The 23,310-nt window shown below is 42.0% G+C and overlaps 1 protein-coding gene across 1 annotated transcript in view; it reads left to right on the top strand.

Annotated features, from left to right (window-relative positions):
* LOC135941896 (inactive tyrosine-protein kinase 7-like) overlaps nucleotides 1–23,310 on the top strand; it is a 37,514-nt gene that overhangs the window by 3,827 nt on the left and 10,377 nt on the right. Inside the window, exon 2 of the mRNA XM_065487665.1 lies at nucleotides 2,636–2,938. Within this exon, the coding sequence (XP_065343737.1) occupies nucleotides 2,636–2,938 (303 nt within the window). The remainder of the gene's footprint in view (nucleotides 1–2,635; nucleotides 2,939–23,310) is intronic.

The following is a 23,310-nucleotide window of genomic DNA, read 5'->3' as shown; positions in this document are numbered from 1 at the left end:
AACGCGAAATAAGCCCGCCAGAGGTGCACTACCCGCCCATGTGTGCGTAGCCGAGAGTTTACCAGCCGGCGAGGTTGGTTAGACTGTGCCGCAGTGCGCGCTCCGCAAAAGTCGTACGCACGCTTGCACGCCGGCCTTCTGCATGCCTTTCAAATTTGCGTATTTTGGAAGCAGCACCTATGTATTATTTCCCCGTTAAAACAGGCAGTCTGCCGCAGGTGTGTGCGTCCATATTTGCATTTGCATGCAGGGATTTCAGCTGGAGAAGGGCAAGGGAATGGTTTCTTATACGACAGGGAACGTCTAGAAAACGGGGATGTGACTTCGTTTGATTTCATCCTGCAAAAGGGGCTATGAAATTTTACTGCTCAAATTGTTATCAATCTAAATTTAACGGGGGCTAGCGTTTGCTTTCCCGCTTGTTTATCAAATTGACTGCTAGATGAGGTGTGGGGAGACAAAAATCGGCTGATAACTGCATCCTTGCTTTTTTTCCAAACAAATCACAGATCATACGATACTAAAACCTAAATGCTGCCAATGGTTTATTGGCTTACAATAAGAAATTAAAGAAGCTCCTCGCAAGAGGTAAATGAATAACAAGACTTCATCCTCGTTGATTTATTTAGTTATTTTCGACAAGTTTCGGCGAATATTGTACGCCCTATTTCACAGTCGGCTCCGCAAGACCAAATAAACCTCGATTAAAAATCTATTCTCAAGAATGAAAGAAGCTATATTCACCGCAGTTGCGAAAGCCACCAAATGCTGGCGCCAGCGGTTTCTTTCGATTTTAAGTCTTATTTCATTCTGCTCTAAAAATGATTTCTTTTGATGTGCTGGAAATAAAAATCAGTCCGGCCAATCGCCGTAGAAACGTCGGAAAATTTTTTTGTTTCAGAAAATTGTTAGTCGCGTTTCTACACGGCGATTTGGTAGGCAGATTTTGATTTAACAGCTCACCAAAATAAATAATTTTCAGAGCTGAATGCACAGCAGCAGGAAGTGCCTTAAATTATAGGAATTATACGCTGGCGCCATCAGTTGGCGGCTTTGAACTCTACGAGCTTTTACAATTTTGGTGAATTCAACGAAATAAAACTATTTTTTTACCAAGAGAGATAAAAAAAATCTAAACAATATTCAAACTCTTGAAAATCAAAACTTAGCTAAGTTTCTAAACCTTAATTTTTAATCTATATATTTTTATTATTTCATTGCGTGTTATTTTCGGCCTGAAAAAATCTCTCTCTGGACACTATTCGGCTGTTATTATTAGATAGCACTTAAAAGAATCAACTGACGAGTCACCAAAAAAATACAGCCTATTTGGCACAAAAACGCCCGCGCACATGTGTGCTTCTGCTCTCGCATCTCGGGTTAAATAATTGGGTGTGCAGAGCAATCGAGCAGGAAAGAAGTTAGGCGACGCGAAATGTGTGCGCCTGTCTGAGAGACAAGATAAATTTCTTCCTGTCTCGCTGCTAACAAGGAGAAAAAGAAGTGAATCTGCATGCGTTCTTGTGTACATATACACACGCAAGACAGGCAGACGGCGGAGATGACTTCGCAATTAAGATAACAGCGTTTTAACGGGCTCATTGTGCTGCCGAGCACTTGTGGGATGAGCCGAGACTCAACTATACACGATAATTATATCGCGCTAACAATGCGAATCTACTCCGAGTTTGAGTGAACGCAGTTACTTTTTAATTGCTCACATGCTTCAGATTAGCAACACATACATTTTGCATCTTAATGGCGAGCTGAAAAAAAAATGTTGAATTTTTCTTTACTATAAACAATTCAAAGTTGTAAAAGTTTCAGATTTTACATGAATCATCCGTAAAGACCAATTGTGACTGAAGTTCCAACGAAACTTCTCGCAGTTTCGTTTCTCCGAATTAATCTCGTGTGCGTCTCTTCATACCATATCTTCAATTAAGCCTTAATCACGGCAAACATATGAATGAAGGAATAGAACGCGACAGGCGCGTAGCGAAAAAAGTTAATTTCGTCGAGTAGGAACAAAAGCGATAATAAAATGGTTCTAATCCTGGCTAAAGGGCGCGTGAGTCAGATGAAAGTTTGCCGAAGGGGGTGCCGTACGTATAGTATAGTTGCTGTGCTGGTTGATTCTCGCATCCAGCAGCCACCCCTGGCATAAGCAGACCCATTACCCTAAATCAGTCGCGGCAGCAGCAAGCAAGCGCAGACAAACATAATCGAAACACATAAACTCTGGAATTATTTTATCTGGGGAGGGATAGCATTATTACGGCGTCTCTGTTCTGACGTGCCCATATGCATACACGCGCGCGATACAATCCAAATTCAGCACACGCACGCGAGAGCATTACCCGCGAGTTTGCTGAATTGGCGCCAACGTAGTAATTTTCATAAATATTTGTAATCGAAATTTTGCTAATGAAAATACTAAACTGGATATTTCGCTGAAAATGCATTTGACTATTTAAATTTGAGGAATTTCTCATTGGGCATCCTCAATTTTCAAATTTTAAAGAAGTTTTGGCCCAATAATTATTTCTTATTCTAATATTTTTTCAGTAAAATAGTGAGCGCCACTCACCCCTTTGGAAAAATCTGGTTATAATTCACGGCAATTTTTTTCCAGGACCCGTTCTTGGGCAGGAGGACCAATTCTACTTCTCGACTAACCCCGAGCCAGTGACCTCGGTGGTTTCAGGGCGGTCGGTGACCCTAAGTTGCAAGGCTAGCGCCGACGCCGGCCTCACATACTACTGGCAGCAGGGCAGCCACGTTCTCGCCAACACGACGCGCAGATTCCAAAAGGGCCCCGACCTGCACATCACCAGGGTGGACAGGGAGAAGGACGCAGGCGACTTCACGTGCATCGCCACAAATGTCACCTCCCACTTTTCCCTGAAGAGCCAGGCTGCCAGGTTGAACGTCCTCTGTGAGTACCCTTTATACACATACTTATTTATGAGTTCCAACTTTCTGGTGTAGGAAAAGACGCCAAAAACGAAGCAAGCGCCACTTGACCTTTTAATATGCAAACAACAACAACAGCGGTTGAGCTAATTTGCATTTTTACCTCACTCAGCACCGTCAGGAGCGCTCTCGCGCAGCAATTTGTCGAAGAGTACCTTATTAAGTCGCTATATACTTCTTGCGCATCACAACGTTAAATTTTGACAGACGTTGATGTAATTTAAGAAATGGTTTACAAACGAGAACTGCAGGAAAAAGAACGCTTCCGATTCCAAAAACGGGCCTGCAGTTGGCGGGAGGAAAAGGAAGACGGTTGTCTCTGCCTATCAATCAGCCAGCCTGTTACCAGATATTTAATGCCAACGCTCTTCTGGCCGAGCTAGAGTGAGATACACTTTGAAGTAAAACACACTCCTCCTCGACTCTATTTTTGTTCCTCGTTGTCGATCAGCAGCGGGCAACGCTATATTCACTCCAGCGGCGGCATCAGCTATGCAGTTGAAAAGGCCAAATTGAGACGTGATGGCTGTTGCATGTACACGCGGAACAGCCATTTACTCTCAATGAAGTATTCAAATCGAGCAGCGCACAAAGTTTAATGGAGTGAGGCACAAATAATTAATGCAGGTCTAACTGGGGGAAGTGCAAAGGCTCGTGCAGTTGCATTATGCATTATGCAGGCTCTTTACCTGCTGTAGCTCTCTCAAGGATGTTAAAAATTATTCAAATCAGAAAAAAAACAAAAAATTTTCTAAAAAAAAACTGTTGAATACTAAAATTGTTGAAAACAGGACTTTTTACTCACGATGAAGCTCATCCTTATAAGCCAGTGGCTGCTAAAAATATGGTGACTTTCAAGAGTCTGTTGAGCGAAAATTTGCACCAAGTGTTATAGAGCTCGGTTTTGGGATTAAGCCGGCAATTTTTGTGTGCTGCACCAGAGTGCTTCCCCACAAAGAGTTTTGCGGGTTGGATGTATTTTGCAACCCCGAAATAATGCCTGCGGAGAAGGAGGCATGAAACAAGTTTTGTCCGCGCGCGCACAAAAATCCCATTAAGCTACAGCCGCCCGCGCGCAACTTGGTGCTCTCTCTGTTGCTATTTCACCCTGGGGTGGAATCCTCTCTTTCTTTCTCTCTCTCTCTCTCTCTCTGGTGTGGCATTTGCTCCACAAATCACGCCCGCACCGCCGCCGCCGCCGCTGCTTTTTGTTTATGCCGCTCGTGTTATTGCCATTTTTCTGCGACGCCGAGACGCACAAATTGTCCTCATACGCCCTGCTGGAATTGCATTGTTATTCCTAATTTGAAAGTTCAAACCGCAATTGCCAGCGATTTCGAGTTGATCTGTAGCTTAGAATGTTTATCATAAAGGAATATTGGTTTTAAATTCATGTTCTGAGCCTAAAATGGTGACAATTCGATCCACAATAATCTAGATGCAAGTATAATAACGTAGTTTTTAGTAAAGCTGTACAGAAAAGTTGAGAAAATCCTTTTTTCCTTTACTCGAAATCTTAAAATGAGGAAAAGGCTAAAAATTTCCCAGGCTGCTGTTTAAATTTGTGAGAAAATCGGCTCAAAAGTTTGCATGCAAATCGAGCATTGTCTCCCTACTGTAAAACCACGATGCGATTTATTCCACAATTTAGAAAATTTTCCTCAAAATTCGCGACGAGATGAATCAAAATCAGGCGGAAACCCATTTAATTTTTCGAGAAATTCGGCAAAAATTTGTAATTTAACTGTTCCTCGGCTTAGCATACATTATTGCACACTGTAGAGATAAACTGTTGCTGAATTTCGCAAATAATTAACTCAATGAATTACTTGCTGTAGTTATCAACGCAAAATGTTCTCAATTTTCGGTCTTTAATCGTTCCCCAAGTATTATAATTTTAGTGCTTAACTTATCAATTGGAGAATATCACACATAGTCACATACAAATTGAAAAAACGTGCCTGAAATCAATCGATTTATCTCCATCTTTAATCGTTTTCCACTTGAAGTTGGCGCAAATCTGTGTGAGGTAGCGGCACTCGATATATATATACGATAAGATAACCGGCACCCTATCGATTTCCAAATTAGCCAATTAATTAATTTGCGGTGAGCGCCAAATTAAGTGGTGCTGAATGCCACCGAGGCGAGGCATTAAGTCCAATAGCAGGTATATGGTTGCGGTGGCGACGTCGAAATTGAAATGTTGATTCGGTCTGTTTAGCTGCAAGCGAGATCGCGTGTTTGTATTATGTATGTTTCATGAGAGGAGAACATGATTATGATGATCGGGGATTGTGTTGTTGGTTTTGTTAAAGCCAGTTATTACATGGGCGTTCCTCCTCTCCTGCTCGCCGCTGCGCTCAGGTTCCGCGGCAAATTGGTGTGCGCCTGGCAAACTCTTTATCGTCCGTCTCGAGCCCAAGACTGGCCACGGCCGGCAGCGTACATAATCAATTTGACTTGCTCCTCCGATCGGCCGTAAAAATTAATTTTCCTCGTAATGAAATGCGCGGACAATCTGTTAATGTCCTGATACAAAAAATTCACGAAATGTGATTTATATTTTCTTCCTTCAAGTAGCGTTGTAATATCATGTTTCAGACGGAGTCTGGGAAAATTTAACTTTCCAATCTAGTGATACCAAGTCCCATAATTTTGTTTATAAAATGCCATAAAAAGTTTCCTCCTTCGCTCTGAATTTCTGCCAGTCTGAACTTTCCAAAAGAGCCTTTCGACGCCACTTTATTTACTTAGAGTTTCGTTATTTTCCTCTTCGCTAGCACACACACCATATCATTTTATGGCCACCTTTTTACGGCCAATGAAAGTCTAAAGAGCTGCTGGCTTTTTATTTTGACAGTTGAAGCTATGCAACGCGGCAGCAGCAGGTATTTTTCAATTTTATGATGCACGCGGACGCGGACCTCCCGTTCTGGCAGGAGCGATTTTTAGTGAGGGGCATCTATCCTCGCACAGAGAGAGAACAGAGAGATAAAGTATATTTGTGCAGCCAGCAGGAGGTGGTTTGGGGCTAATTGTATAAACAAACCTTTAAGTTAGGAAATAGACGGCGAGAATGAGCGAGAGAAGGATTTTCACCAGGCCCCAGTCTTCAAATTTTACATAAATCATAAAGGCGTTGTGGAATTCAAGACAAGCCAATTAAATTTCTTCCCAGTATACTACAACCTTTTTTAATGATAAATTTTAATGGCCATTTCGGAATGTGCAATTGAAAAATTGTCCGTCGTCAATAAGGATAAGGGACTGTTAAATCAAACTACTTTGGATCGTGGTTTGGCAAAAGAATTAACGGGACGCGTTTGCCAAGTTGATCTTTCTACCTTCCATTTCATTATTTGCCTTTGTATACGATCAGATAGTTTTCATCTTTGTGGGTAAGATAAAAAGACAATATAGAAAGCACCATCACGGTTGAATAGATTTTCGGAAGAATCTTTGGAGTGTGTGCGAAAAATCATTAGGAACGGAATGAAAAAGCGCTGCACATCAGAATTCTGCTGAAAGAGTTGGCAGAAATCGAATCCCCGGAGAAATCCTGGCAAATTGGCCGGCCGCCGCCCTATTTCTTTGATTAAAAGTGCGCCCGATTGAACAAAAGTACGCAGACACAAAAATTCCACATCCAGGTCTCGTCGATGCCGGCCCCGACCTCTGCAAACGCAAACAACCTTTTTCTGCGGTATTTCAACCGAGCTTTTCTGATTCCACAATTAGCCGCGTGTTTGTTCTGCTCTGCCCAAGAAAGACACGGCCGCAGCAGCAATTGTTTTGGGGGCGGACCCTTTTTGAAAAGAAAGAGATGAGATTGTCGGAGAGGCCGCGCTTTGTTCGCCTGCTCGGCTGCTGATGACGGATAAGCTAATAGAATTGCCCGCCGATTATGCAGATTGAGGAGGTCGAATTACTCAGCCGTGCCGAATCGCCTCAATTAACAATTAATTAATTCTGGCTCAGGTGCTGCGGTCGGACGCGGGCATTCGCTCAGCGTGCTCTTTTTATCGGCAACTCGTTTCTTGCTATATATTATGATCAGAGTTAAGGGGCGGATCGAACTTGATTTAATAGGATGGATGGAACTAATTTAGTACTAAGCGAGAAAGAGCAACAAATTATATTTTATATATACCTGCTGAAGCTAAATGATGTGTCGATAATTGAAAATAATCCCTATAAAATTATCATATCCAAAGTATAAATTATAGAAAGATCTCCATATAAATACAAATACCAAAACGTCATCATCTTCGAGTCACTGTAAAAAATATAAATTGATCAATTGTTGGAAAATTGTTAAATTAGTTGGGAAACGACTATGAATTAATTTCATTCCTGGAACTGAATAATGGGCGATGTCGTAAATTAAAAAATTGCAAGGATTTCAGGTTTTAAGCGCATCATTTAATTGTAGAATAGGTTCAGTCCGCCCCTGGTGGACCTATTCCGATGCTGACTGTGAGTAGTGGTGGTGGTGTGTGTGTCTCCTTTCCAAGACACACACACTCGTTCAGGTTGCTTTTAGTGCCTGCCAGCTTGCCGAGATAAAATAAAACACACGTGAAATAACAGCGGCGGCCTCCGTCGAGCTGGCCAACAACCGGTTCTCATTTTAATGCACGTAATTTTTTATTTGCTTAAGTAGTTACTCGCTCTGCTGGCTGGCTTTTGAGTCGGGAAGAGCCGTTCAGCATCCAGCTTGATAATATTATGTACGCACACACAAGATGATGGAGGACGCGCTGGCTCACCATATAATTTGATCGTCTACTCAATTATTTTTTATTATTTGCTTATCGAGTGCCATGCTTTTAACCTCAAGACATTTCTGTAATGCATACCTCGTTAAATCAAGCAACGCGAGACTTACTTTTTTATTTGTTTCACCGCACCGAAATCGAAAGTGGCGAATTATTTTTCGCAGCGGTGTGTTTTAAGTTTTGTCCTATCTTTGTGCCGACTAAAAGGTTTTAGGAGCTGTATACAATGATATATAATTACTATTTCGTTCTTTTAAAGTTTATAATGGAGCTGCATGGTTGGAAAAGAATTTTTAAGGGAATTTCAAGACAATATCTCATCTTGAAGTATAGCATTGAAAGCTAAAAGATAGAAAATCCTGCAGCTATGTTTGTGAAAAGCCCCCTTTTGTCTTGAGTCGTGTGGCCTGATCCCGCATATAAATTTGCTCATAAGACCGGCCAGGGGCAAATTCATGCGAATATACACGCAAAATAAAATATGCGCTGCGGTCACTGCGGCCCAAAAGCAATATTTCCAGCATCGCGGCGGTGGCAGCACAATACTCGAGAAAGGGAAAATTCCTCTTCATGCATGATACACACACGCGTCTCGAAACGTGTTTCGCGGAGCACATACGCAAAAATGAGTGTCGCCCCGCAATAATAAAATAATTGAAGCGGCATTTTGACGCGACATGATGCGCTGGAATCCTCGGCATTTGCGGAGGGAATTATCGCAAGTTGTCAAACGTCTCGGCCGGCCGTCGTCGGCGAGATGTGATAATTTGCACATTCCTCCGTGGAAGTCGAGGCAAAAAGCGAAAATCTTTTTGCCAGACTCGCGCACAAATGGAATCCGAATCGAAGCCTGCTCGCCGGCTCGCCTGCTCGTCCCGTGAGAGCGAAGGATGCTGGAAAAATTCTTTCTTGTGCCGGCTGCAAATTGAATCATCCAAATGGAATTGCCTCTGTGTTGTTGCCGTCGCACCGCGCGCGCACATACACACGACCGAACGGGAGATGTTTAATATCATATACACACACATGCACCAGCCGCCTTTTTCTTTTCTTCCTTGAAGCAATTTCCCGCCCGTCAGATTTGCACACGCACGGCAATAAATCGAGAAAAAAAGCCGTACGCACAGCAACGTTTTTTGTTGCAATTCCACAAATTTATTCCTTTATATTGTTTCATATTTGCAATTTTTTAAATTTGAAAACATTACTTTTTAATGCCAAGATATATATTCAAACAATTGATATTCGAAAATCGTGCGCTAAACGCTGATGAAATGGATTGGCAAATTGCGTGCATGTCTGTAATTCCCCGTTCTGCGCCGATCTTCCTCTAAGCCGGCATTTAATCCAATTTTCCGGGCCATTGAGTCGACAATTGTTTCTGCTGCGTACGAAATCTCGACTTATCCTTCGCATAACAAAGGCGGCGGCGGCCTGCGCGAGCAGAGCAAGCGCAACGAATGGAATAGAGCCAAGAGAAACAGCTTTTTCGGCTTTTTCGCTTTATATACATGACGAGTTCAATTGCGATTACGCGTTGACGCCACCAGGCTGCTCTATACCAAGCAAGGACAGAAAGAAGAAAAACGACCAACTATTCGACAAACTCATTAAACAAAGAAAATTCTTCAGAACACATTCCTCTCAAAACAAATTCAATGATGCCATCACCATTAAGCTCTTCCAACTCGGTTGATTAAAATCGCACTCTTGAAGAACCATTCTCAGGCATTGCATAAGATTTAATTAAATAACATGCTTCTAAAAACAAACAAAAAAGGACTCAGCCAGCTAGAGTGTTTGGGAGGAAAGGTCGGTGTCCTTTATCCGATCCTTGAAGGGCTAATTTGGCCGATTTCGTTCAATTTGACGACCTAAAACAGAAGAGACACGTTGGTTGTTATTGGACAGAAACGCCGAGGGGGAGCTAGAAGTGTGAGTCGGCAACTTTTCCAGCTGCACCCTTTGCAATTTCCCGTCCCGGGAAAGATGCTGCATGTGGGTAAACAAGGCAGCCAAACAATTAGGAATGCAGCAAGCAGGCGATTTGCCGCTGATACTGCAGCTAATGTAGGACTACACCCCTTTGCTGACCGACCCTTTCGCACACGAGTCCAAAATTCTGCGGCATCTTTCCCTTTCTTCCTTTCTTGCTCTCCGCGCGCGCCTGTGCCTTCTTCTTACTCCACACACGTAGCCAATTTTGATCCGCCTCCTCGTGCATTAGCCGCTTCTATATCTCTCCGATATAAACCACCACCGGCACACACACACACACGCGCGTCCTGTCTTTTTCCCCAACAGCCTCCGCGCGCAGCCCTACGTGCCATAATTCCGGTCAATTTCTAAAAGATGCTGCTTTTAGAGGTGCAAGTCAAGTTTTTTCACCTTTTTCTGGGATAAACTCGCGGGCGTTCGTATGCGGAGGGATTTTAAATCATGCCTCGTAAGGTTTAAAACATTTATTGAGAAAAAATGTCGTTATGGTGGTTCATTCCAGAAAAACGTTGATTGGATAATATAGAAAACAAGTATTACTAGAGGCCTAAAACAGAGATAAGCGCTCTCAGAAAAGTCGCCGAACGCTTTTTCCTTCTGTAAGAACCCAATATTAATATACAATAAATCAATATTCATTTGGAATTCTTAAGGCGAATCGATACTTCCCGGCGAAATCTGCTCTTGAATCGCCCGACATCCTAATTGCAAATTGCAGATCAGCATTTTGGCACCTCCTCGCGGGAATAAATGAATATTTTAAACCGGCCGAGGTGTAAGTGACGAGAGGAAATCCGAGATTTGAAATTTAAACGAAGCGAAACGCCGCACGAGAAGCTCATTTTAATTCATATCATTGAGCTCTCTCGAGGGACGAAAATCTTTCTCGAGGCGAAAGGATTTGATTATGAACCACGTGCGCGCAGGAGCTCAGCACACACACACACACATAAGGCGAGGATATTATAAAAGTTTGGCTGTTCCTGAATATCAAATGAGTTAAGTCATTATCGTCGTCCATAAAACGGGATGAGACCGTTTTTGCTTGGCAGCGGCGGCACTCACTCCTGATTGGACCAATTTAACAGAATAGCGCACGGAAGAAAGGAGTAAAATCCCACTTGCCGGCGTACGCGTTCTTGCTCTCATGGACTGAATTTCCTCCGAGGCAGATTCATGCGTGTGATTCCACGGATAAATAGGCGAGAAGCAGGCGTCTACGTGCACCCCAAATGCCGAGCGCCAATGTACTTTCTGACAAATTGGATTTCTTCCTAGAGTTCGCCTCAGATTTTTTTATTTATTGAATATTAAATTTTATATAATATATATTCCATCTATAACTCTCTAGCATTTTGTTCTTTTCTTGCGATCTGCGATGTTGGGTCGGGACTAAGCTAAATTACTCTGCAAAAACGTTTGGTTTTTCGAGAAACTTTCATCAGAGATAAAACAAAATATCTGGACAGGCAAATGTGCAAAATAAATACATGGCTGTGAAATTCGGAGACTGTTGAAACAGTCTAGGCGGATATTTTGCCACGAAAATACATAATATATATTCTTCTCAAACGGCGCGGTAGTTATTCGCTAATGGATGAAATCAAAATCTTGAGATGAAATGCATTCAACACATTTTCCTTTTACGCAAATTTCCGTCCGTTTGCAAAAGTAATTATCGATATGGCACTCGCGTTAGCAATCCGTTCGCACACGGATAATGGGATTGTTTTCCCTTCACGAAAACGTGCAATTCCGATATTAAACAAAAACAGTGGAATATTTCATCACAGGTCTTTTGAGAACTTCGGATCGTATACATACGCGTGCTTGTGTGTGTGTGTGTGTGTGTGTGTGTGTTTCATGCTCATTTTGCGAGTCACGCCTCTCTTTCTCGCATGTGCTTTTGGGATGAGTTTTGCACACACAGTAGCTGAGTGTATAATGTTGTAGATGCTTTCCTTTGAAGTCGGCGGGCCCATATACATCAACAGCTCGGCGTGGCAGGCGCGCAAAAAGTGTATTTCCCTCGCACACTTTTCATTTCGCAGCTTTGGTGCCAACTTCAAACAACAGCCAGCCACCCGCCCGCTCTGTGATGTCTAAAGAGACGCACCGCATTCTCTTTCGCTCTCTTTGCTTTGCTCTGTACTCGGCTGCACTCGTTTTTCACGCCTAACCATTAACACACACACACACGCGGCTGAAAAGAGTAGAGAAGATGTGTTTTGCCGCTTGTTTTCACTGTCGTCCTTGTAATGTCTTCAGACAGAATTGCAGCAAGATGAAAAAATGGGGCCGTGTTCCTGCTTTGCATTTTCACTTTCATTCGAGTCCAGTTTAATGACGTCTTCAGCCGGCAGGACGGAATTTCTTTCAACAAACTTGATCTGACAGTGAGTGCTCAAAGAGGCCGGAGCAATTCATATATTTTTCGAAATATTCCAAATAAAATACCTTTCTAGGTTTTTAGTTGATGAACATTTTTTAAACCAAAAGAAAAAATGCACTGTGAGATATCTGAACTTTAATTTTTAATTTATTGAGCTTGGATATAAAGTTGTGTTAATCTCCAAACAATTGTTTATGTCGTTGATCTATACAAATAGGGCGCTCAAAACTGAAAAATGCCACAAACAAAAATAAGCGTAAATAATAATAATAAGCCCCTGTAGTTACGAAAGTCAGAAAAAGTGTAAAGTAGAAGCTTGTCAAGTTATTTGTTCAATATACCAATCAGGGAGGGATCTATAGGTTCCCAGAACCTTGACGCAACCTGGTCTCTTGTCTACTATAAATCTCCAACTGCTCACAGCCAGGAAACTCAACCGTTTTTCCTTCTCATTCCAGCGAGGTCTTCGCTGCTGACAAAATCACTGTTGCCACTTGAGTTTTCTTGCGTGACACCTGACGTGTTTTTCAATTAGCAGAGGGCGTGCTCTCCATTATAATCACATAACTCTCCTATGTAATCCCCGAATGTTACGCCCGGTGAATAAATTTCCAGCCATTGATTAAATTCAGTCGAGCAATAAAATAGCGTAATGACTCCATTGTTTATCAAGTATCAGGGACTCATTACATTGACAAGGTAAATCGCCGTGTGTGTGGCATATTTAACTAATTACACACGTGTCCCTCTCGTCTCGAATGCAGTTTTTTTTTATTTTATTTGGCAATTAATTTCCAATTCGAATGCGATTTCTCTTTAATTGGGGAGTGTGAAAAAGTCGAATTCAGGTCCGCTTCACAAACTGAAAAGGCGCTATTTAGTGTGCAATCACGATTAAACTGCTTCAAAACACACCAAATCCTTGGCACCCTCGAAGGGAAATTTTAATTAAATCTCACGCACGACGCTCACCCCGAAAGCCGCCGTCTTCTAATTAACTCAAGCGCGAGAGTCGCGAAAAAATTTAAAAAAAAATCACACATGCAAATTCGCCCGGCGAGGATTCACTTAGCTCGGGCTATACAAAACTGCGTCCTCCCTTCACATACGCATTCTCGCCTCTTTCCAAGAAACGCGGACGGCGCGAGGGTAACCCGAGTCTATAGAGCGCACGTATGTAAATGAATGTGACATTTTTCGTGGCTGTTTTTAAGCGACTTCATTACGCGCGGGGAAAAATCGTGGCGCGTGCAGCTCTTAAAAGTTTTAAATTCGTGCCCGGCTGCTACTGCTGCTGCACGGGTGAATGTTCTTCTCGCATGCTTGCCGGCACTTTCCACGAGCGCACACCTCTCAAGAGAAAACAGCTCGACTCGCCCCATTCTGTGCCTCGCCACCCCTGCGGCGGCGGCAGCCGGTGGGTGGTAATTAAAAACAGATGCCTCCGCACCTTTTTTATTCAATTCAGACCGCTAGTGGACTCCGCGAATGATAATTATCCGCGCAAACACAAACAGCTCCTTTTCCGCGTACTTCAGCGCGCGGCCACGACGCTTTCGTATTTTTTTTTGTGGTTCTCCCTTTTTAATGAACCACTCAAATAATCCGCTACGAATGTTGTGCGTACGTCCACGCATGTACTTGCCGGTTTTCATTAGAATTTAAAATTAAGTGCTAAAGGTGGTGAAGGAAAGGTCGGGTTGGAATGAAAATTCATGACTTGTGCGTGCACGTGAGAATGGCAGATGTTGCTGTGCTAATTAAGTTGTGCGCGTCAAGTTGAGCTCTCTAGCGTCGTGGGCTTGTTTAGTTAGAACAGAGTTGGCCGCGGAAACTCGTGTTATGTTTACAGAATTTTTTCAAGCACCCCTCGATACACTTTTCATTAGGTGAGCCACTCTTGCAAAAAAATAATCTACGTAGTTCAGAATTGCAATCAAAGACGGTAGGAGATTTCACAAAAATAAAGACATTTAATATAAAGCTTTACAGAAAATTTATGAAATATCTTTACTTGAAATATTATCAAAAAAGTAGGAAAATGGTCAGTATTGCCGTTTCAATTTGTGAGAAAATCGGCTCAAAGGTGTGTCTCCCTACTGTAAAACCTCGATTTATTTCAAAATTTAGGGATTTTTTCCTCAAAACTCTCAAACAGTTGGATAGATCGCGACGAGAGGGATCGAAATCGAGCGAAAAAATCTGAAATTGAATTGTTCTTAGGTCCTGATTTCATTATTGCGTTGCTAAATTCCACGAACAATAAACTCAATGAACTATTTGCTATAGTCAACAATGCAAAATGTTCTTAATTGTTGACATGAACAGCTCAACTTAAAATCTTGTAACAATACGTGCATTAAAATTAATGGGGCCTCTTCCCATGAGCCATTCAAGATTTTATTTCACAAACAAACAAAAATTTCTCAAGAAAAAAACTATAATCGCAAGGGAAATGTCTAAATTTCATCTGAAAAGATAAGGAAGGCTCTTGCAAATCCTGTTTATAAAAGCGAGCAAATTTGAATTCTCCTTCTCCTTCCCTGATGTTTGCGGCGGTCCCTTGGTATAATGTGAATTTTACAACCTGAGCCGTCCAATAAATATTTTCCTCCCGACGAGTTGCCATTTTCGTCGGATGTCTGCGCGGCCGGTCCATTGACCGGTTGATTTATGTGCTTTCGCAAACAATGAAGCGCTTGCTTTTGGGCTAGCCTCTTTTGTGCATAATAAACTCTGGCGCGGCGGCACCACTGTTTGGATTTCTGCCGGTTATTAAAATTGCTCTCTGGTCTGCGTCGATGATGCCGCCGTGGCTCCGAGACGAAGCCTTGGGTCCACTTTGCATCGAAATAAATTTTATTATCATTATTATTGTGTTTCTCTTTCTCTCTCCGCAATTTACATTCTGGAGCCATGCGCTTTGTTTCACCAGAAAGACAATGACAGGTGCGTGCATGCTCAGAAAGTAAATCAGAAGATGAAATGTTTAGCCAGTAGTTTCAATAATAAAAATTAGTAACATTTTATTAAAAAGGTTTCTATAGTACATTTGTAAATAGAATGCTAACTTTTTATAAACCAAACGAATTTGAGATTAAATCAAGCTTGAAAATCTTTTTTTATTGTTATGTGTATATGTGTATAGCATGACTAAAGAGTTTTTTCCTAGAATTCTCTCTTTCTCGCACTTAGGGAATAAGTGACGGACGCAAACAACATGTGTTTACTCAACACTTAGCATTTAGCATTCATGATCGGAGCGGCAATTTGCTAAACATATCCTCTTGTAAATGCAGCCATTTGGCTTCGCCCGTCGTAAGTGAATTGGCAACAAACTCGCCGGCAAAGTGCCGTTTCATTATTCATGCCTTGCATGTACTCGGCATTTTGCTTTTTCTCTCATTCCCTCTCGCGGAAAAAAACGGCATCGGGCAGTTATTATTCTCCCTCGCGCAATAACAAACACCATCCGAGCATCAGATGGTCGACGATTCATTTCGCGGTGGCAACGAGCTTCAATTTCTGAAATTGCTTTTTCCCGCAACTTTCGCGACGCATTTGTCATCCGCAGCCGAATGAACCGACTGATATCGACAGCGCATATAACAAATGCGTTTTTCAACTTATTTGACTTTTAATAACACAGTATAATTTCTTCATAAATATTTATTGTTATTGTAAATGACTGTTGGCAAGAATGAAGAACTGAAATCATAGGTAAATCACTGCTGCGTGTTGCAGTTTTAATTTATATCGTTTATATCAAAACCTGTAGGCTAAAAATCAGCTAGTTTATTTTATTAATCTAGATAAAAATTTGCTGGGGAGGCTAATCTGAGCTCGAGAAACTCATTGTACTAAAGTGTTTAATGAAATGGGCGCAACTCGCCTCATCAGCGAGGCGGAGAGACCATTTCAAGACTGCAACGGGCGGACTTTGCTGAAATTTTCCGGATCGTTGGCCGCTATTAAAGCTGCTCGTCGGCCCGCAAAACTTAATCCTGCCATGCCAGCGCCAGAATTTGCATTTGCAACTGCGACAAAGGGAAAATCCGGCGAATTTTCGAACAGTCCGCGGTTTGAGAGTGGATTAAATTCAATTATTTTAACACCGAAAGCCGCATTTCCGAAATTAAACATTTCTCCAAATGAGAGCGACTTTTTCTCCCGCGCCATGTTTTGTTATTTCTTACGCGTGTTATTTTTTTTCGCTTGTACACCCCCGTTACCATCAGCTTGACGAAAACAAGGGAGAGAAAAAATATATATATCCTGAATTAAAAAGCTTCAGCTTCATTTTTTCTCATTCCGCGTTGCTTTTTGTGCGAAATGCAAGCAGAAAACTCTCCTCGCGCGCACATTCTTACTCGAGAGAGAGAGAGAGAGAGAGAGAGCAGAGCTGGCGGCTGTGCGAAATAAAAAATGAATTCTGGAGCACACATCCTTGCCCTATGTACGCTTTTGCGAGCATTGCAAACCGAAGCCGCTGGGGTGCCGCCTCTCGGTCTGAAACACAGAAAAAATGCGTGTGTGTACACACCCAGTCTTCCTTGTACACTCACTCGACGAGGTGCATAGCGAAAAAACGAGGGCTGCTTCATTTTTCATGCCTGGATTGCTTCGCGAGAGACGGCTGTGCGTTTAGCCCTCGCATTTTGCCGACGCTTCAGACACACTTTTTCAACGTTTACGGCTGACTTTTTCAAATGCACGCGAGTAATTAGAGCAACGAGAGCGCAGCATTATTTGGTGCTTTTCTGTCGGGGCTTGCTGCGATGCTTCTAGAGTATAGAATCTGGTATTTGTTTGGCGAACCGTGCGGAAGAGCTCTGGCACGATTATGAGCACAACACTCTGCACGCGATAAATGCAGATGGGAACAATGTCTCTTCTCTGAGTCAAGTACTTGCGATGTGAGTGCTCTAACAGCTTAGTATAATCGGCATTAAATGCTGTTCAATCAATATAACGAAATAACTGATGTTCGGCTCCCTTAACACGATTCAAACATGAAATAAATTATAAATAATGACTGGAAATTTTCAATATCTTTAACTCCAATATTTTTAGCAATATTATTCATTAATTGATCCACTACGAAGGAGCGTTTTAGCAGTACAAAAACACAGTAAATAAAGTTTTATAACTGACGTTGTAACTAATGGTCCTTAATTTAAAATACATTTTTATTATGGAGGGGCAATAGGTATGCGAATAGGAGCTGGAGGTCACGGCAGACACGCCTAATTTTGGAAATTTTCATTAAAATCCAAAAAAAATGCTACAAAATTTTATCTTTTGGACCATTTTCTAATTAGGTGCAAATTTAGGGGATGCAGGGTTCTTTTCATGCTTTTAATCCTATGCGCAATCAATTGTTTTTTCTTCGTGTGTTGATTTTTAAATAATTATTTGATTCGTTGATTTATTACTGTCCAAATTGATGGTCAGCAAACAGAGAAATAAGTTTCACTTAGTTTCAATCAAATCTGTGCACGAAAAAGAGTTATCTGTTCCCTAACAGATTTGATACCGTTTTCGATACTCAGCAGAAGTGACTAGTGACAGTTTGGTGACGATTGTGAGTCACTTCTGGGTGGTAATGCGGGGCGAACGAGCGAGCTGAGTGAGCAGAGAGAGACGCGCAGCGTGTGTACGTACTTATCCACCTAGCAAACACAAAGGCATATCAGCGAGCGAGGCAAGTAAGCACTCACGCGGGTCGATGCGGCTAAGACCATAAAGTTTTATGGGCAAGCCTGGTTGGCTGGTTGGCAGTCAGAAAGGAACTCTGCTGTTTTACAATACTGGGGAGCGCGTTTTTCGGCGCACTGCATCCCTGCTTTTGCCTCTGCAGAATGAAGCATCGCAATTGAGAAAGCGCGGCGCTTACCATTTTCCAATCTTATCTGCCGAAAAGCGACCGCGAGGGGAGCAACTTTTTCTTACCATAGATGTGCGCCGACCCGAAGCGCTCTGAAAATTTGCAAAATATCGAAGAAGGCGTCAAGCGGAAGCAATCACCGAGAGATACTGGAAACCAAGGTCGGTGATTTATCGGAAACAAGAATGATTTTATTTTTGTTCGATTCCGGAGGGAAAATTTGAATAATAACAGTGACCTCCCCTGATTGCAATAAAACTAGACCAAAATGAAAGTGATGTTGCATTAAATTAAATTCTGCCTTTTAGTTAACTTATTTATCGGATGACAGAATCGTAAAAACGCATTAATAGAGAAATTTTCCTGATAAAGTGACGCGAGACATCGCTTGAGGTTTGTCGTTTTTATAATTTTATTGCCGTCCGGAGGCGAGTGCTGCGCTCGTACACACACACACACACACACTCCCATAAAACATAAAATAGGAGTTGGTAATGAGATAATCAGCGCCTGCTTCGCCTCGGCAGTCAGGCGGAGAGAGCCAGAGGAAGAATTATACTCGCATAAAAAAGCGTTGGGAGACTCTTTTCATATTTAACTTTAATTATAGCGTGTTTATCTTCTAAACAATATCAGCGTCGTAAATCATTTTTATAGCCACCGAGTAAATAATATATACGAATTTATCTTGCGAGGTGCTGAATTCAATTCTCCTTCGTCGCGTGTGAATCCCAATGCGAGCGTATATACATAATATTTTGCTCTATTTTCGGCCGCGCGCGTTTGGACCAATTTTTATTGTGCTGATCAGAGCTGATCGGACAGGCTGTTTGCGCGATGGATGGCTTTTGATAGGCCCGGCAAAATAAACGCCCACGCCAAGTTTGTCATTTATTGCACGCTACAGCCTCGCCCGGGACGGCAGAGGCACAATTTCAAAAAGGTTCCGCCGAAATGCTTTTATAACCCTTTTAACTAAACGAGCCAAACCTTCGAGGGCCTCGAACGGCTGATCAATCTCCGCCTTTTGGAAGAAAATAAAACTCTGCAGATATTTGGAATGTCGTGTATACAAAAGTATCCAAACAACTTTTTGCTGGAGTACACCCTACTCGAACTTTCAAACTCTCGAACTGTTATTGCCACTCTGGCCGAACGAGGAGGGATCATTAAATAAAAAGCTGCAATGAAAAGAGCAGATTATTTTGATTTTTCGCCACGAGTGCCGTGGATGGAATCAGCCTGGCGCACGCAATCCGATTGGGAGACACTAGAGTATATATACCCTAACGTGGATCCAGTCATGCAGAATTGATTGGTCGGGAAAGGGCAGCTCTATTCAAGGGCCAATTAGCAATGCCCAAGTGCACCAGCCAGTATCGGAAACCGGTAGCTAGAGCTCAGTGATTTGCGTGAGCTGGTGAAAAGTCACTTAACCGCACACATCCCGATCATGTTTTGCGGGTTGCAGTGACATACATACAAAAAAAAAATGCAAATTCAAGAGCATAATCGAGAAATTTGTTTTGCGAGGCAGTGAGGCGTGCGTTGAAGCTCATGTCTGTGGCATTTCTAAGGACTCGCCAGAAGCAGCCAGGCCTACCCACATATGGAGTTACACGCGCGGTAACACTAGCGGCACCAATGATATCAAATTTTGGCCTCTTGTCTGCGGAAAACTGCACCGTACCGCCGCAAAATCTGAATGGCCGCTCATTTTTAGTGCGCAGGGTCTTCTCGGTGCACCTGCTGCCGCCGCCATATTTTTATTAGCCCATTAATTGCATTATTGATGCGTCATCTGCCGTATATCAAATGCTTTTTTTACTTAAAAATTTATAAAGACAACGTACTTATTTCTTCAGATTTGTCAGCAAAATTGATCAGCTTAGAAAAACTGTTTAAATTTTCAAGTTCTTGCCCAAATGTGAGAAGGTTTTGATCGGAATCGGCAATAAATCTGAACACAATGCGTCCTGCGTCTCACAAAAAGCTAGTTTGAATACATGTAGGGCTCCTCTCGGTTCTTTCTTTTCTTTTTTTTTATAATCAGAGTACTTGAAGTCTGAATGCTCGGCAGAGGCAATTGCGCGTCGGCCTAATTGAAGAAGGTTCCTTGAGAATAAGCGGGCTCGTTCGTGATCTGAGTAAATAATTGGGCAGAAAGACTGGCGGCTGAATTGCGCGCCGGTGACAACAATGAAAATGAAACGGGGGTTCGCAGATATTGTATGTATGTGAACGCGCACCAACTAATACGTGCATAAAATTTGCCCTGAGAGCCGCTCTGCTGCATGATGAAAGACAGACATCGACCATTGTCCTCTCTTTTATTTGCGAACGGTGTTCCTTTAGAAGTCTCCACCGGTGTGCGTCTCACCCATTATTTGCTTTTGATACCGAACGTGCAGGATGACAGTCAGCAGAATCGGAATTGCAGGTGGAAAATAATCTTTAGGGCAACGTGTCTTCATATTCCACTTATTATGTGCAATTCGACGTTTTTGAAGAGCTCAGAATTTCTTTTGTTAAATTTTTCTTTTTATACGTTTCAATGGCTTTGATTTCAATTCAATCAAAGCTGTACACAAAATTTGCGGATTTTTTTCACTCTCACCTAAAAAACCATCTAAAAATTAGGAACAAATTAAAATTTCCCGTGTTGCAGTTAAAATTTGTGAGAAAATCGGCTCAAAAGTTTGAATGATAAGCAAAAGCGTCGTTTCCGAAATGTAAAATCATGATTTGCTTCACAATTTAGGGAAGTATACCTTATAATTTACACACCATTGGAGAGATCGCGACGAAAAAAGCGTAATTAAGTGGAAAATGTCATTTATTTTTTCGAGAAATTTGGCAAAATATGATATTTAAAGAGGAATGATACTGCAAAAGCCTGGAAAATACTTGTTTCCAATGCATAAACTCATCCCTTTGGATTCAGTTAAAGCCTAAATTGACCTAAGAAGCACTGTAATTTTTTGAGAAAATTGGATGGAAAGTTGGGTGCTTTTCAAATGGTAATGGCTGTCTCCTTACTTGAAATCCGATTTAATTTCAAAACCAAGAGTTTCCCCAATTAATGGCATACACCGTTGGACAGATCTCGACGAGAGGAATCGGAATATGCCAAGAAAAAATGTTCAAGCACTGTAAATTTTGGAGAAAATTGGCAAAATTTGAATTTTTATTGTAGGAAGGTCCTTTTTTTACTATTTCAAATTGTCGAACAGATTGTTTATCGATCAATTGTTTATGGCATCCAACAATTCAAATAATTTTCAATTGTTGCTCAGTATCATTCCACTTTTTAACTGTTCCTCGTCGTTCCTAATTTTAGAGATAAACTGTTGCTAAATTTCACAAGCAATAAACTAAATTAACTCATATGTACTTCGTGCATTGTCAACAATACCATATGAGTAACTATTAATTGTTGGTCCGAAAAGCTTTACTGTACATGCTTTTTATACGAAGAAAGTTATTTTAGAAGAGGCACTCTTCTGATTAGCAGGCTGGATAGAAATTTTTTTACTAGACGATATCTCAAAGCGTGTTTCTCATTGCAATGTAGGATATTGTTGAAAAAAATAAGAATTTTTTTCTTTCAGGTAAAATGTTGATTTTGAAACCGAACATTTTTGCACGCTGGATCAATTTTCCGGAAAAAAACTCGCAGTTCTTGAGTTCTTCAGCGCGTTTTGTGTGAAGCACTTTTGCAGATTGCCAATTTCATCGCGAGGCTTTTAAATTGTGCACGCGCGCGGCGCCAAATCGTCTCTTTTCAAAAACTAAAGCCACTCAAATACTCGGCGTCGGGGGACAAAGCGCTGCACACACGCGATCTGTGGTGCGTTCGCTATTTCCTTTTTCACGCACATTCTTTATTTTCCGTTGGTGGTGCGAGCAGAGAGCAACCCCCGCGTGCGGGGGTTGCCGAGCCGCGTGCACACACAAAAAGCCGCGAGTTTTCATTTTGCTAATTAGCGTGCGCCACGAATCTAAATATTCTCTCATACCTGTGCACAAGATAAATTTGCACACGCACAATAGCGGGCGAGCAGCAGCGCCGGCTTTTGTGCACCGCGAACAATGGAATGCGCGAAAATAATAAGCTATTATTTTACACACTCACTCGGAGAGCAGCCGTGTGTGTTTTCAGCTGCATGCAACTCTCGATGTTTGTGTGCCCCCGCGCGCAATCCAAACAACCCAGAGATGCCAGTTTCGCATTCGCTTAATTGCATCTCTATATATTATACGCATGACAACCGTGGATGAGAATAATTGTGTATGGGTATTCGCATGGGGGGTTGAAATGAGATTGTTTTGTTATGGATGCTAATCTAGTGAAGACGACATAAACATTGAAAAGGGAAAGAAAGGGCCTTTTGCTATGATTCTAGAAAGAGCAGTCAGTTTTATTGTTCTGAATTCGAAATAAAAAATATCCACATTCGAATTATGTTAAATTAACATTGAAGAAAACGCGTCAAAATTAAAATTTGTTCACTTGCCAGACTGGATCGAGGAGAAATATGCTGCAAGCGCAAAATTTAATCCAAAAAAATGTGCAAATGCGTGAACGAAACGCATTGGCAAAAATCATGTAATAAATTTAGGTCCTCCACGCGCTGGTGAACTTTACAAATATATGAAAAAGCTTTTGTGCGGGTCTCTCTCTCTCTCTCTCTCTCTCTCTCTCGCACACACACATCATTATCGCGAGCCTGGCATGCCTGATTGATTCCATCCAGCGAAATGATGAGGGAATACTGAGGGTTCTCACCCACATCCATCAAGGGATGCAAAATAATAAATTTATAGCGCGCGCGGCAGTGTAATTTGGGTCGCCCGAATAATTATTTCAGCGGTATAGTTGAGTGGTGAGCGAGGGCGGACTTGGCTCCGCAGGCACGAGTCCTCCGAGTCCTCCAGAATCAGAACGCATGTTAATTTAATGGCTGCTTCTCTTAACATTGCAAGAAGTAATGACACACACGCCCCGACCCTGCAAACAAAAACAATTGAGGCGTGCAGACCTTGTTTGCTGGCGGGTGAAATTATAATAAACACACGCACCCGTGCGAAAGTAGCTAGAGCAGAATATGCGCGTTAATTGCAGGGAAAACAAAACATAGTGTGGCTTATGTCCACTTCTCTCTTATATAGTCTATTCTAAATTAAATTTAAAACTGAGCGTCCTTCGAGGACGGATTGGATTTATTTCAGTATTTTTTAGACGCGTCAAGTTGTCATCAAACAAGTCGTTTGTA

This window comes from Cloeon dipterum, chromosome 4, assembly GCF_949628265.1.
Source record: "Cloeon dipterum chromosome 4, ieCloDipt1.1, whole genome shotgun sequence".
NCBI classification, from domain to species: domain Eukaryota; kingdom Metazoa; phylum Arthropoda; class Insecta; order Ephemeroptera; family Baetidae; genus Cloeon; species Cloeon dipterum.
The sequence above is the reverse complement of the archived record's forward strand: the minus strand, read 5'-3'. Positions and strand labels throughout refer to the sequence as shown.